General features: G+C 33.9%; 2 protein-coding genes across 2 annotated transcripts; one reads left to right on the plus strand and one right to left on the minus strand.

Annotated features, from left to right (window-relative positions):
• Window positions 1-1,089: 1,089 nt before the first annotated feature.
• LOC134280098 (mitochondrial coenzyme A transporter SLC25A42-like) lies at window positions 1,090-10,154 on the minus strand. Its single transcript, XM_062762525.1, has 8 exons — window positions 10,021-10,154; window positions 8,563-8,839; window positions 8,014-8,122; window positions 6,972-7,158; window positions 6,380-6,496; window positions 5,749-5,900; window positions 3,508-3,630; window positions 1,090-2,713 (listed from the first exon to the last, which is right to left on the minus strand). Exons 2-8 carry the CDS (start codon window positions 8,719-8,721, stop codon window positions 2,499-2,501), a joined length of 1,062 nt encoding a protein of 353 aa, XP_062618509.1. The 5' UTR covers window positions 8,722-8,839; window positions 10,021-10,154; the 3' UTR covers window positions 1,090-2,498.
• A 182-nt stretch (window positions 10,155-10,336) lies between these two features.
• Window positions 10,337-16,487, plus strand: LOC134280090 (calmodulin-like protein 4). Its single transcript, XM_062762521.1, has 5 exons — window positions 10,337-10,360; window positions 10,453-10,483; window positions 11,569-11,706; window positions 12,837-13,019; window positions 15,553-16,487. The coding sequence occupies exons 1-5, from the start codon at window positions 10,358-10,360 to the stop codon at window positions 15,648-15,650; spliced, it is 453 nt and encodes a 150-aa protein (XP_062618505.1). The 5' UTR covers window positions 10,337-10,357; the 3' UTR covers window positions 15,651-16,487.
• Window positions 16,488-16,711: the final 224 nt, after the last annotated feature.

Genomic DNA, 16,711 nt, shown 5'->3' on the forward strand with positions numbered 1-16,711 from the left:
TTCTTCTATGCCCAAGTTAAGAAAGAAAACACATATACAAAATTAAATTATTTAATGGAAACATCACTCACTTAGATATGAAATAAACAGCACTTCAACTTACACATTTAAAAAAAAACAAAAAACAACGTATTCTCTCAGTCTATCTTTCGAATCCAAAATCAACAAAGTCTGTGTAGATAAATTTGAGCATGCATTAGTCCTCGTGTAGTATTTTTACAATAGTTCTATTGATAACACAAAAAATAAAGTGTTTCATGGCAGTTTTAGATAAAACTATCTTTCCTTTTTTCACACAAGATTTTCCATGGTTATTCTCTATGCTTATCGGTTTTTTTTCAAGTTTTACTGTCCACAAATCACAGTTACGTGTACCTCCCTGATGTGTAGTCAAGTACATGTATAACTTTAAAACAAATTAAGAAACATGAGTTTGATTTTTTTTTTTACATGCACAAAGGTCATGACAGCTAATTTAGAGAATTTAACAAATGTATCTATTAAGATTGAAAAAAGGTGGATTTCATTTTGCTGCTGAAGCATAATACTTGGGAAGTTATAAACCTAAATAACAAAAATATATCGGGGTATGCAATTTGAAGCAAACTTGGTTGATTTTTTCACAGGCCATGAAGGTACAGTGACACTGCAGGTACATGTACATACCATATTTTCAATAAAAAAAAAATCACTTTTTCAAAAAATTGATTAAACTTATCCCCAAAAAACCAATATCCACACATGCCTTCTATCATTTATAAGAAATTTATATCCATCACTCCAAGAGAAAAATGTACCCAGGTGTTAAAGCACAAAAAGTTGAGTCTATCGGTATTTTTATAATGGGGAATAGATGATAAGGAAATAAAACGTAATTGACAGGAATTGGTTTTTTTAGATGGGGGGTGGGTGGGCTAAGTAGCAACTGCTTCTGATATTACGCTGCTTTGATTCAAATATCATTAAGCGTTGCAATGCAACGCTTAATGTCATAATTCATTGCATTAATAGTTGACATGCTCATCCGCTTCATGAAATAATTCTTCCATGAAGCCGCTATTTAGCATTAGCGGTTGAAAAGATCAAACATTTAAGGCATTAAGTGTTACAGTTGCAACGCTTTATGATATTTGTATCATTAAGCAGCATTATATCATTAGCAGTTGCTACAGGGCTATAAATTGCAAAACTTAAAGCAAACAAGACTGACAAGATGACAAGCAGCTAACTACCAGTAAAATGGGACTTACTTAACCATATACAAATTATGCTTGTGACAGACTGACTAAGACATATAAAAACAACTACTGAAACATTATCAGGACTAGTATGTTCTGAATTGTGGAAAAAATCCATGTAACGATAGATTATAAATACATATATCTGAATGCTAGGGAGGTAAAAATATAACAAACCTAAGATTCACTCACATGCAAATTTCTCTCAACGTTATCAAACGTCTACACTTATACATACATGTATACTTAAACCAAATTTTATATACTGTAAAATCACATATTTCCATGGGGTCAAATTTTCCTGGTTTGCAGCAAAACTCATGGTTCGTTGGGATTTAATTTTATGGATGAAGAATTGTCGAGTAGTTATGTTTGTAACATTTTACATTTCCTGGTGTACATGAATTTGTGGGTCTCTAGATTCTTCAAAAACAACAAAAAATTAAACCCCAACGAAAATTTGTGATTTCACAGTAAAAGGATTTTTTACTTCTTCAGAATTTATTGTGATTTCTACATAAAATTTAACATATATATACTTTTCATAATAATGAAAAGGATTGTTTTTGCATGAACCCACTAATTAGTATTGAAGCCTAAAGAAGTTCAAATTGCTAACCAATCACCAGTTTTTAGCTTAAACATCTTTCAGTTTTTGTAAGTGTACCACAATTCCATGAAGATAGTCAATTTTAAGAATCGTCATCAACATTAAAGCAAAATAGCTTCTTTGAAAAATGCATGAACACATCTCTTTGAAATAATATCAAATTTCACATATGTATGATATGCATTTGTATAAGTGCCATGTGATAGAAACTTGGAAATAAACTTGGGTTTATGTACTTAAACTACATGTAATAATTCATTCATACATGTACCAGGTGTTGAAGCAATGTAAAACTTAACTTTAATAATATATATCTTATTTGTCTCTGAATTACTATAAACGTAATGCTATCTTGACCAACAACAGAGCAAAAAAAATGCCTTTATATATTAACATAGGAAGGGAAAACTCTGAAAAACATAAGAGTATGATGCATTCTGAAAATCAGAATATTAAAAAATATTTCTTGCCTAAACTACCTATAACTTATCAAACATTTATCACTCATCAATTTTGGCTTCTTCTCACACAACATATCACATTTCATTTAAATATCTTAAAATTTCTACACAATAATCCATAACAAGTTTGTTAATAATCAAAATGACTACAATATTTTCTCCTATAAATATCTAAATGCCGCATTCTAATTAGGTCCCATCCTCTTCGTCCACGTGGAAGTAGGTAAAGCTTCTAAGGTAATGTAGAGAGATGTCGTACACTGTGAAGCTTGTGCCGACCGCGATGGGACCTTTGATCCAGTTCATGCTGAGTCCCTTATATAGGCCTCTCCAGCTCTCCGTCCTCCAGACTAAACACACAGTCTGATAGATAGAGGTGTACTCATGACTGGTACCCATCACACCTGTAATACAGGTAAAAATTAACATAATTAATTAGTAATTAATACACAATTAGGGGTGTTATTATTAATAACACAGGTAAAAATTAACATAATTAACTATTAATTAACACAGTCTTATAGGAGTGTCTGTGAATCATGACTGGTACCCATCACATCTGTTAAACAGGTAAAATTCATTTACATAATAATTGGTATTTAACACTTGTCTTAAAGAGTGGTTCAAATCTAACCCACCCACCCCTAACCCCCCAAACCGAGAAACATGGAAAATGAATCTGCACTAAGAATGGCTTCCATATTTCTTTTACTAATCAAGACTTGAAATGTAATTTTTGTGACTAAATCTTTTTCCTTGTATTGATTTTAATACATTTTCTTTCTTTTTATGAGAATAATTAATTACGACAAGAATTTCTCATAGCTGAAGTCGCTGCATGGCGCAGTGGTAAGAGCCTCTGCTCTAGAGTCGCGAAGTACAGAGTTGATCCTTAAGTCACATGTTCGAATCCCACTGTGGGATGTGGAGACCAGTCCTTCAGATGAGATCGTATAAACCGAGGTCCCGTGTCGCAGTAGAAGCTGACATGAAAAAGACCTCTCCCTACTCAAAGGCCCTGAGTGCTAAGATTAGGACAAAATTTGTAGCTCTCGACCGGCAAGTGGTGGTGTTTCCATATGAGTGAAAAATTCTTGAGAGGGGTGTTAAACAACATTCAATCAATTAATCTAAAAGCTGAAGTTCTAGGTCTTTTGTTTATAAAACAGCTAAGCCGTGTTACTACATCTCCTCTCACCTGCTGTTTGCATCCTCCGTCTGACAATGTCTAGTGGGTAGGAGGCAGATTGTCCTATTAAGCCGGCCACAGCTCCAAAGCTCATCCTCTCTATAGGGCTCGGGTCCCTACCATCACAGTAACCTGCAATGTGTACAAAACGTAGACTTTAATACAGAAATCCTTAAAAGTTAAAAGATAAAAGTTATTCAAACCACAAAGGACAAAACAAAATGTTTGGCTATTTTTATAACCTTTTTAAACTTTCAATTTCTACCAATTGTTTTGGAAGATATCCAATATTTTGATCTCTTTCTTCTTTTATAAAAAAACTTTTGAGAGTAAAAAAAATTTCAGTACTTTGTATATCACGAGAAATAATACTTATCATAAGAGTTTGATTTTGTGCTCCTAATTTAAATAGAAAGATTATTTCATTAGGAAAACCTGCTATGAAATCCAAAGTAAGGTTTTCATTTTTAATGAGTTTCACCTTTTCTCTGAGACACAAAAAGAAGATTCCAGTATATAGAAATTAAATCCTGAATATTCTTTGAAAATTATCTATTGTGAAATCATCTGATAATTTCAAAATCAATCTCTCCCTTTACACTCAATCTGATAAACTTGACAGTTACTTTTTAAGACATTAGCAATGCTATTTTGAACTTTTGCTATTTCCTGTATAATTTCAAGGTGTATTATGGTAATGCTGAACACTTCCTCTACATTTAATTTTGAGGGAACACCAGCTTTAACTATATTTTGCTTCATTTTTCTTCAAAAATGACAATTTTTATCATTCCATATCTGTTCTAAATTCCCCAAAATGTATGCTGAATTCTTTCTCAGAGCTGCCAACATTCTGAAATGACAAATAGTAAGGTTTGGTCTAGGAACCACATAGGCCCCCTGCTGCTGAAGATGTTTTGTAAATTGACATGCAATCTGAGGCATGTTTCCATTTTGTATACTTTAATACATTGACATGAATGTGATCGGCCTTTATAAACCGAAACGCAGATACAAGCAAGCGTTGTAAGAATTATGAGTATATTATAACAGTAGAAACTATAGAGGGCAAGCTATGAAAATACCGGTATTACAAACTTTGAAGGAGAAAAACTGAAATCGGAAGAATATAAAGAGAAATCGTAAGGTGTATTTTAGCTGCTGATTTCGTACGCCTTATGCCAAAATCGTAAGGGTTGGCAGCTCTGCTTTCTTTCTTTTCTTTTTTTTCGGTTGGGATGGGATCTATGAACATCTGAAGAGACTATGATTTTTAAGTAAAAATTTGGAAAATGATCAAGGGGTAAGGTAAATTTCAAGTTGCTGTCCTTAAAAAAAGGACTGCAATATATGTGGACCATATGCATGTGTTTCTAACTGAAATTCAATTTAAGAAAATTTCTATGTGTAGTGAATGTTCGTGTAGGTTTGCTAACATTTTCTACAATGTTCTGCCTACTTTTGACTGATTGTAGTCTTAAAGCAAATTTGTTAATTTAATCTCGGATTAGCCTTTAGTTTTGTCAGTTTAAAAAATCGGACTATTTTGATACATGTAACCCATAATGGCTGGGATTTGACACCTGTTCTGGATTTATACGGAAAAAATCTATCATAGGAAAAATGGAATTTTTTTTCGGAGCCCCCCACCCCCCTCCCCCACATTAAAAACCGTTGCTACAGACCTCTATCAATTTCTTTTGCGGGCCTTGATGCACAAAACTATTGCCGGTGAAAATTTGTTCTATCTTTTAAAAGCTAGAACTAGTCGTTGAATGACATTTTTTAATCAAGTTGTTATTAAGTTGCATGTATTAGTAATAATAAACTACTTTTGAAAATGCTAGCGCTTCCCAGGGTTGTGTCATAGAATCAATGTTTAGTTTGTTTATAAAAGTATATGTATAAGAGTGAAATTCGGATCCGCCAATGAATATATAAATACGATTTGCGGATTTAAAAGCGCGATTTGCCAATAAATGGCATATTCTAATTCAAATAAGGCGAGTTATTCTACGGGCAAGTTGCTTAAGGTGATTTACTAAGATTTTGACACACTTAGCCTGTCGTTTGCCCATGGCATCCGGTTTAACCTCGTTTATATGTTTACTGCGTGGACCTCAGGGTCCATGCAGTAAGGAACATGTTATGTATAACCTAAACTAATCAAATTTACTTACAAAAGAATAATAGATTTATCCCAGTTCAAACTCTCTGTCATGGCTTAATTTTACCTATGTACAATCATACCTGCATGCCATTTCTTCAGAGTTTCATATGTGAAGAAGCTGGCCCCTGAGTAAGGAATGGACCCCAGCACTGTGGGGGTGAAGCCCCTGTAGAGGGTAGCCACACCCTCAGCCTTCACTATGTGTCTAAACACTGACCATAGGTTACTATATCTAGAAATCATTAAAATAAAAACTCTGGACTTGAATTCAATCAGGAAACATTAAAACAAAGAATTACAACATAATATTTAAGTGAAACTACATAGACTAGTTGTGATGCTGTACACATAAAATTTCCATGTTGTTGCAAACCAATAAGCTTATCAATTGATAAAATTCCATAATTGACAGCAACTTACAAAGACTTCATTGTGACTTACTCAGACTTGACTGTGATTTACTCAGAATTGACTGTGATTTACTCAGAATTGATTGTGACTTACTCAGACTTGACTGTGACTTACTCAGACTTGACTGTGACTTAGTCAGACTTGATTGTGACTTACTCTGACTTGACTTTGACTTACTTGATAGTGACTAACTCAGACTCGATGCCTTACTGAGACTTGACTGTAATTAACTGAGATTTGACTGTGACTGTGACTTACTGAGACTTGACTGTGACTTACTGAGACTTGACTGTGACTTACTGAGACTTGACTGTGACAGCCATTCTAGCCCTCATCAGGTCCAGGGGATAGGTTAGTGAAGAGGAGGTAACTCCTGCTAGAGACCCGGCCAGGAAACGCAGATGTGGAGGAAGATGCCTGAAAAATGGAGAGCAGCCTTCAATATAAATAAATTACAAGAGAAATGTATGAACAACCTGAAATCAATTTTTGGATAGTTTACATCAAGGTAATTGAATAATCTTTTGATTTTCAACTAACATTGAGTTTTCTCAGCATTTATTATATTCCTCGTAAAAAGCAAATGTTATGTTATGCATACTGATTCCATCTTTACCAGCTCACCATTAATGATACAACACATTAAAAGCATACATTATAGACTTAGTATTTTTGCATGTCCCTGAAAAGCAATAACCAAACTTGCTCATGAGAAACATTTTTTACATTTATAGACTGTGTTTTCTCTTTATTTCACAGTAAAGGGTTTATAGACATCAATTATAAATGGCTTTGAACAAAATCTCTGTGAACCTGTCCTAACAACAATTAAATTTGGATATTTTTCATTTCACAGTTCTTTGTCTTATGAGAATTTTTTACAAAGACTTACTGTTTCCGTTTGTCTGTGCTTAGCAGTCTTTTATACTGTTCGTGAGAGGCGTACTGTATGGAAGCGTAAGGTATGATTCTGACCATGGTAGCAGAGTTCCCCCTCCACAGTCTAGTGAAGCCTTCCTTCTTCACTGTGTCTACCAGGAAAAGGATGGCTCCCCTAAAGGAGAACTGCTTATGGGAGACTGAAAAGAAATCAACAAAGATACAGTTAAATGTTGATATCGTTAATTTGCACAGAGTGAAATAAGAAAAAAAAGATGACTTGGGCTCCCCTAGAGAACATATATACATTGAAAAATGATCTGAAACCCTACAACCAATCCTCCCAAAAGATGTGCACATTCAAAAAAAAAAAACAATATATTTTTTCTTCTATTTATTTCACTGAGCTGAATGATTTTTTGTGGGTATGGACCCCCCAAGCCCTAGACCCCCACCCCAGAAAAAAAATCCTGGATCTGGACAGAATGAATTTAATAGCTGTACAATTTGTTTTTGAATAACCTGGGTTGGGGGAAACATGCTTTATCCCAAGCTACACTGTAAATGTTGGGTTGGTTATTCATTCCTTTTAATTAAATCTTGATCCATTTAGTGCAAAAAGATTAAATGATTAAAAATGACTTCAAGAGGTACAAAATGTAACTCTAAGGTCAGGCAGATCAATACATTGTTGATGCCATTAATTCAAGTCATTGTGACACAGAGAGTACAGATTATGCAAAATATTCATAAATATTTCTTTGTAACAACCCAATAAGCGGTGCATCCCTAAAAAAAAAAAGAATATATAATATAAAGTAAGGCAGCATTCCTCATTGATCCTGATGCAAATTACATCACTTCCATAAGCCACAGTGACACATGGACAAACTAACCCTACCATCCACACATACAAGTGTGTTCCATTATCTCTCTAACTCTGTTTGGAGGGGGGATAATTAAGTTGATCTTTGTTCTGTCTGGGGGTTGGGGGGGACTATCACTCTCTAACTCTGTTGGAGGGGGATAATTAAGTTCTGTAGATCTGTACGTACTCTGGAAGTTGATCTTTGTTCTGTCTAGCGGGGCTATCACTGTCTTAGCCACAGCTCCTGCCATTGCTCCTGCCATTAGAGAGGTGATGATCTTACTGTGGTTTGACACCTTTGTAAAAAAAAACAGTAGAAAGTTTAATCCAGTATGCAAATACCATATTCTTGTGTATACATGCACCATTCCCTTTCTTTTCTGAAAGAGTACAATAAATTATTAAGCTGATGTAGCAATGTTGATATCAGATAAGGGATATTTAACATGTTTAAGTATTTATTGCCTTTCTGTATTTTTATTGGATCATGATATGCTAATAGTTTACCGGAAAAAAGTACTAATAATGTATGTAAACTCAGTATATCTATTGTAAAATTGTTAATATATTTGAAATAAACTCTCATAGTATAATCATTATTCTCTAGCAATATGGATTTGTTGAAAAAGAGGGTAAACTAAATTTCTTGGAATGAAATTCCTTCTTGACCACATCTGACCCCGATTAATGCTGGCCTGTCATTTATATGATTAAGATTTTTATTATCAAAACTCACTTTTAAATTGATTTCGTGCTCTCGATGAGTTATCTCCTCTTCGTTGATCTCCCGCTCTGCCATTTTGGCCTGGATATCTCGCATGGATGCCCCCCGCATGGCTATTTCTGGAATTATCTGGTCAGCCTTTTCTCTCTTCATTGTCTCTTGATTATGCATTGATAAAGTCTTAACCGTGTTTTTATACAGTATAATGCCCTTGATGCGTTCCAGAGCTGTAGCCTGAACACACAACTATCTGTCAATTAAATTTTCTTTTTCTCTACATTTTGCTCACCTGAAAAAAGAAAATTTATAAGAGTTAATTTGAAAGAAAAGCCATCAAAATAATTTTTCATTATTCATTGGACAAGATAGATTTAGTATTAATTGCTATAAAAATGTTCATTGAAACAGGATTTTTTTTTTTTTTTTTTTTTTTTTTTTTTTTGAGAAATTATAAATCTTTTAAATAAAACAGTCTTTTCCCCCCTGGTAACTAAAAAAATCAAAGTACTGAAAAAAAAGGTTAGGTAGGAGGCTATTTTGACCTGTCAGATTCATTTTTTATTGTTGGCCTTAGAATCATGCTAATGACAGTATGGAACAAGGTATTGATGATTTCCTAAAACCAATAAAATGAAACTTTCAAATTAATGAAACTAGAAGGTGTCTTTTCTTTTTATGTCAGTACATACCTACCTCCTTCAAAAACATTCCCAATATCCCATAGTGATACACAGTGAAACAGTATTACTTTTCAGCAAACCATTGCAACAAAGCAATGCAGTTTATCTGTATTTTATCCTCTATATTTACACTGGTACAATCAATGCTTGAATAAAGGATATTAAATACACATTATGTCATATATATCAATATGCTACCCACATCGTCATTTATAACGTCAGAGACATATATACAAACTTTATGTATAGATCCCTGATAACATGCATAGTTTATTACATAATTTTACAATAAATGTTTGAAAGATCAAAACAAAAGTTATACAATCATAACAGAACATGGTGAAAGTATTAAAGTAATAAGTGTATAATTTCATTTTGAGTGAAAAAAATACCTTTGAAAAAGAAATTGCATTAAACTATTTAATAACTACAGGAAACCTTTTTTTATGCAATCCATAACTTATGCTTATGCAATATCCAAGTAGAATAGGGTAATGTGCCCTCCAAATAAACATTTACTATGACACAAGTGTTTCTGCTTTTGCAATTTCAGTAAAGGCATGAATATTTACTTCTCTCCTTTAAATTCGTGGAAAAGACAACGAGAGGGCAACGCAAGGGTTATGCTGAATTACTGCCTGTCGGCTAACGGGCAGCGACCGAATTGTTAACCCCCCAACCATGACCGTTAGTCTCAGAAGCAATTTATGTCCCTCCGAAATCCACGCAGACGACAAATTCTCCATGAATAATTTTGAACAAGGGAAAATAATTTATTGAAATGACTTACTACTTCGTTGATATGCCCGATGCAAGTTAAACAAGATGCACAAAAATTGGGGGTGTTTTCATTCTGTTTACATCATCGATATTGTCCTCTCGACGCAGATGTGTTGATTTCAGAGTTACCTCCCGTTAAAAGTGCAGTAACGCACGGAATGTTTTTTGTAGTTTTATAATCTCCTTTCAATTTCTATTTTGTGGTAAACAAACTATTTTGAGTAAGAATATTTATTTGACATTGTTTTACCCATTATTTTTCCCAAAAATATTTTTTTCCTAAAATTTTGTAGGACTGCAGAAAAAATGTTTACAAAGGGAAGTAATTCATATTTTTCTCCAACAAAATGGTAAGTGCTGCAATTTGTTTGTCCATTTTGTTCGTTCTTATTTGTTTCAACCATTTCAATTCTTGTGAAAATCGCTTTGTTTGTGTTTTCAGGCCAAATTCTTCAGTCAGACTGATATAGATAGTAAGTACTAATCGTTTTTGTCCAATCTCACCTGAGAAGTTCATACCTGTTCTCTGTGACCACGCCCACATTCCTGGAACAAACTCCATCCTCGATTCGTTTGTTTTGTATTTATTTATTTACTTCTTTACACATATTGTTATTGTACTTGTATTCCCCCCGAACAGCTAGACATGATACACACCTCACTGATCTTTATTGTTTTGTGTTTCCGCCAATTATTTATCTTATTTCAGCACTTAAGCATTGAATTCATATTTTTTGTCTTGGTCCTATAACACACCTGGCCGTGCCGGCAAATTGAATACAGCGCGTTAGCGCGGTATGATAATTTGTCGGCACGGCCAGGTGTGTTCAGCCAAAAATATGAATTCAATGACTTCCTATTTACATTCTCTAATTTTCCTTCTTCATAATTGCTTATTTTGTTTACATTTAATGTGAATTTACACACCTTCAAAACTAACTTGGTTAATAGACGTAAGAGCCGTTTGTGACGTCAGGTGACGTTGCAAAGTTAAATTACGCAAACAAACATTGCGATTTAAAAAGTGACAAATTAATTCTTAACGCACATTACGTTAATTTCTACGTTAATTTTTCAGGGTTGTAGTTTTTCATTAAATTGAAATAAAACATTTTACATTTTGGTGTGTCTCGAGTATTGAAAGTGCATATAGTTCCTACTGTGTATTCTAACGCGCGGTGACAAGGTTTCGCGTGTGTTATAGAAATTTGAACGTCGTGGATTTCTAATGGATTTGATAAGGAAAATTATACTGAATGTAAATATAATCACTTGTTTAGCTTTATATCTTGAATTAGCTGTATACGGTACAGGTATTTTTAAAGTAAATTCAAAATTGCTTAATATTTAATGCAATGTCTCAGATGTCTCAGCAGGAATGAGTATGCCTCAATTATATTTATCAAGTCATAATAATCAGTTACTCTACTTTGTAACCAGATTTCACATCCTTCAAAATATTTTCATTCAAAAAAGTTATTTAAAGTTATGCAACAAGAAATGGAGTATGATCTGTTTTGTTGCACATTAAAATAAATATTGACATGTTGTTTTGTAGAGTTCAAGGAATGTTTCTTCTTCCATGCCAGGAGGGGGCACATCGCTAATGAACAGGAGTTGTCGCTGGTTATGAGGTCCCTGGGGTATAGCCCAACCCCTCAGGAAGTCTCCAAGTACTTTAATAAGTACATCAAAGGTAAACCAATCTGATCACTCTATCATTTTCCTTTCTACAAATTTTACTGCACTGTATTAAAAGTGTCTGTATTACATGTATTATAAATATAGACCTGTTTGTATCAGAAGCAAATTGAAGGGGGAAGAGGCTAATAGAAAGTGAAGTGGGGGGGGGGGGGGGCTATCCCCCACAGAAAAAGTATGCTCTAATTTTCAAAGCCAATATTACCGTATAATCCCTATTAACCACCCCTGCCCCTGTAAGTGCCCCCTTAGGTCTTTTTCAATTGTTAGGAAATTAGGGCCCCCTCATCGTTGGAAATTAAACCTCCGGGTGATCTCGTCTTTACTTATCAAATAAAAACGAGATCACCCGTGGGTTTCTGATGATGTGGTCCCCTGTACAGTGATTAAAATTATCAAGAATTGTATCAAAAGTCTAACCAAAATTTGAAGGAAGTGAAAATGAAATTTGCATGTTTATTATCCAATTTCTTGGTGGAAAATGATTCATTTAGCATAATTTGGGTGGATTATCTTCATCTAAAGTACATTTTGAAGATTCTTTGAATTTATTTATTTTTTTAAAAATATTTTTTGAAGGTAAGATATGATATTAAATATTACAAAGAGAATACCAAAATAACCGCCCCCTTTTTCGCAATTTTCTAAACGCCCGGGGCAGTTAATAGGGATTAAATACGTTACATAAAATCTCTATCTTTACAAAAAAGGAGGATGGGTGGGCTAAGCCCCCAGATTTCAATGCCAATATAATGTTATTATATCTTGGTGGGGGGGGGGGGGGGGGAAGAGGGAGGGGGCTAAGGCGCCCCTACCCTTTGGTTCTGACATCTATGATATGAATAGTATACAACATGTACAGTAAAATTTGTTTAATCAGTACACCTCTTATTCCTTATAAATTTGCCAGATAGGACAACATTCTAGTCAAGGTTACAATAAAGAGGTTAATTTACTGAAAGTGACTTAAAGTGACCATCATATACATGTCTCAGTGCTAATTAATTATTATTCTGTTTTACTCTAGAGAGTAACTTTACAATTATTTAATGTGCTATATGGCTGCTATCAATGTTTTGAGCTGAGAAGAAGAACAAGGAGTAATTTTTTTTTAAATTCTTTCAGACAATAAAATAGAATTTGCTTCCTTCCTTGAGGCTATGCATGATCATACTAGTGTAGAGAAACCCGAAAAAGAATTATTGGATGCTTTCAAGTCACATGACACCGAGAGGCGGGGCTATGTAAATGCTGCTGAGGTTCAACATATCATGATGAACATGGGAGAAAAACTAAGTAGACAAGAGGGTATGTAAATCATATCATACTTTAACACACTCTCTATCATTGGCTGATACATTAACCTCTGTCATTGGACTGTGATCAGAAGAGCTTTGTGCCAACACCTACTGCAATAGGGGACTTCATATATATATACATTTGTACCGGTCCCACAGTGTAAACCCATGATGTAAGGATGTAAGGATCAACCCCTTACTCTGTGACTCCAACACCTACCACTGGGCCAACACAGGTGTGATTTAGTGCTATTTAGAATGAAATGCTTTAATGATCTTTAATATTTGCAAGAAATCAGTAGGGCTGGGCAAAAATATCGATATTTGAATATAAATATTGCAATACAATGACAAAAAATATCGTATTGCAATACGATTTTGTAATATCGATATATTGGCAATATGCTTAGATTAAGGAATTTTGTCATTAAATATAACAAGAGGCCCATCACACCCCTGAGTAACTAGGGTGTGACTCTTTACCAGACTTGCTATACCACTACCATGCAACAACCCCCTTGGGGTGTTATTTTAAAACTTTATTTAGACATGAAATGCTTTCAATTTTAATAGTGGTTCTTGAAAAGAAGATTTTTAAAGATTTGTTCTATATATTTCTATGTAAAAAATTTTGTGAGCTATGCTTTTAACAATCAAATATTACACTACCCAAGGATGCTTCCACATTTTTTTCATGGCCCAGTGTTTGAGAAGAAGATTTTTAAAGATTTGTTCTATATATTTCTATGTAAAACTTGGAACATTCCCTACCCCCGGGGGTCATGCTTTTCAAAATTTAATATTACAACCAAGTTCATAAGTTTGTCTGGCCCAGTGGATCTTGAGAAGAAGATTTTCAAAGATTTGTTCTATATATTTCTATGTAAAATTTGGATTCCCTATTGTGGCCCCGCCCTACCACCGGGGGTCATGATTTTAACAATTTAATAACACTACCCAAGGATGCTTTAAGTTTCAGCTTTCCTGGCCCAGTGGTTATTGAGAAGAAGATTTTTTTGACCCCACCCTATATCTCCCCTTGTAAGGGGACTTGGATTTTAACAATTTAAACTTCCCTTCACCCAAGGATGCTTTGTACCAAGTTTGGTTAGCATGAGAAGAAGGAAAATGTTTAAAATTGGTTGCTAGACAGACGGAAAAAGGATAAAATGTGATCTCCATTTGAGTGCTAAAAATGCATATGAAAGTTTGTTATAAACAGTAAGACAGAAGTTGTTTTGTGGGAACATTTCAGAGCATAACGTTAATGAAATCAACAAGATTTTTTTCTGCGTTGGTTACTTATCATATTTCTGTACATCTTGCATGTAAATTAAAGTAAATATAGTAAGAAAATGCCATTTAAATTACATTGAAAATATTGCAATACATATCGCAATACAGTTATAAATATCGCAATATATCATAATACGAAATCTCGGGCCAATACCCAGCCCTAAAAATCAGAGTATGAGTATTGCAATCTGGGCAGTTATTTTCATTACTTTTCCCATAATGATGAAGTTAACATGTCTGATTAGAAAGCTGGTGTGTAGATTGACTTGTCCAATGAAAGACGCATGTAGGGTTGGACAAAGTCTTAATGTTGCACGGGCCTAGTAATAGTACTTCAGAGCCATGAAGCAAGGAGTTTATCTTTATAGTTTGGATTTTAATTCCACTGGGACCGTACGAGGAGACCAGTCCTTTAAGTCCTTTAGAGGAGGCCATATAAACCGAGGTCAAGTTTAGCAGTAGGTGTTAGCAAGAAAGCGATTCCTCACTCTTCAGTAGCTGTAAGTGCAGAGTATATAGGTCTCACTCTCAATGATCTGTGGTCCTCCACCAGCAATAAATGGTTTTCCATTGAGGTAATTTTCGCAAGAGTTATTCCCTTTGGCCGCCATGTTGTAGGGCAACATTCCCAGATCCCTTCATTATTCAACCAAGTTTGTTAGACTGGTTACTGAGGTAAATTAAGTTAAAACTTTTTCTTATGAAAACATGTTTATTAAAGCCTCTATTAATTCATAATCTTGAGATTGTAAATATTTTCCCCCATATATTTCTGGCATGGATGTTTAAAACTGGTTGCTCAAAGAGGAAAATTCACTGCTTTGCCCTACAAGATGGCAGCTAAGGGGGAAAAACTCTGAGGCAAAATATGCTGCAAAATATGTATGTCATAGCAAAACCATCTATTTGTGGCATCTCCATTTGAGTGAAAAATTCTTTAAAGAGTAAAAAATATTTGAAAGGAACTTTTAACAAACAAGCAAGCAAACAAAATAACAAATTTTTAAATACACTGTACAGTGAAAACTGTCTATTAATCCAACCCATGTGCAATCCATCACACTGTGAATTCCAACATTACATTTCTTTCCCATTTTACTTATTTCCATTTTTTTACACTGTGCAATCTGACACCCTGTCTATTCCGACACAAAGGTTATCTCCCTGTATATATAGGATTAGACAGGCTTCACTGTAATATTAATTTTTGACTGTTTTAATATTTAACTGTTTCTCTTTACTTGCAGTTGATGCCTTGTTCCGAGAGGTTGGAATCCAACATGGCGGACAGATTCGCTATAACGACTTTGTTAAATCGTTACTTACCCCTGTTCCTGATTACTGATTGTGCTATTAACTTCTTGTAAAAAGTTGCTGTAGTATGTATATTACTATGGTTTTTAAAGGAACTCTGGTAAAATGTTCACCAAAGAAAATATATGATTTGTTCAATGCTATATACCAATGTACTTTATATTTTGAAAAGTATGTGGGAACTCAATGGCAGTTAATTTTTTGTTTTATAAACTTTTGCTTTGTTACAATGTTTTTACTAGAACACTTGGTTGTAAAGACTTTACTTCTTCATTGACATTTTTGTCATTAAAATTCATAAAATATACCTGGTATATGTGTATTATTACAGAAGTAATGTATATGATTTGATTTTTAAATATATATTATGCAATTTTTGTTTGAATTACAAGGGATGATTTTAACTAACATATTCATGTGTAATGGATTGGGCTGTGGATATCAGCCTGGATAGCTCAGTTGGTAGAGCACCCAACTGGAGATGCAGGGGTGACCAGGGTTTGTGTCCCGGTCCAGTCATACATTTTCTCCCTTCTTGTTACACATGTATAAAAAGTTTACAATGTGTAACATGTACTTATAAAATAAAATTATTTTGTTATTTCTTGTAAATTATATACCAACATCAGTATACATAAGGAAGCATTCCATTTTCTTTTTTTGTAAGCATTGAGTTTCCATCAACAATATTTGGTTGTGAGTTATTTCTTTTCTTTTACTATCTTTATACTGTTTTTTTTCCAGTAATTTTTTGTCTTTACAAAAAATATCCCATGTTATATGTATTGCAGAGTTATAAAGATTTCTTATGAATGTTAATGTGGTTATACATGTATAAGTGTGATTATCTGACCATATAAATGATATATACTGCTAGTTGTGATACAATTAAAGAAATGTAAAGGAATTAATTATTAAAATTTGAAAAAAAAATCCCCAAGGGCTTTTGAATGAATAGAGATTTCTTTAATTGAATACTTAGAATACAAAGTAAATAAAGTAAGTAAATTCCAAGCATCTGTCCCATGAGTTCCTGCTCCAAACATTTTAAAAAACTAGAGGCAAAGTTGTTCCATGTTTTGCTCTGGGAAA

This window comes from Saccostrea cucullata, unplaced genomic scaffold (assembly GCF_032062105.1).
Source record: "Saccostrea cucullata isolate Sc308-1 unplaced genomic scaffold, CSIRO_AGI_Scuc_v1 ctg1398, whole genome shotgun sequence".
Taxonomy (NCBI): domain Eukaryota; kingdom Metazoa; phylum Mollusca; class Bivalvia; order Ostreida; family Ostreidae; genus Saccostrea; species Saccostrea cuccullata.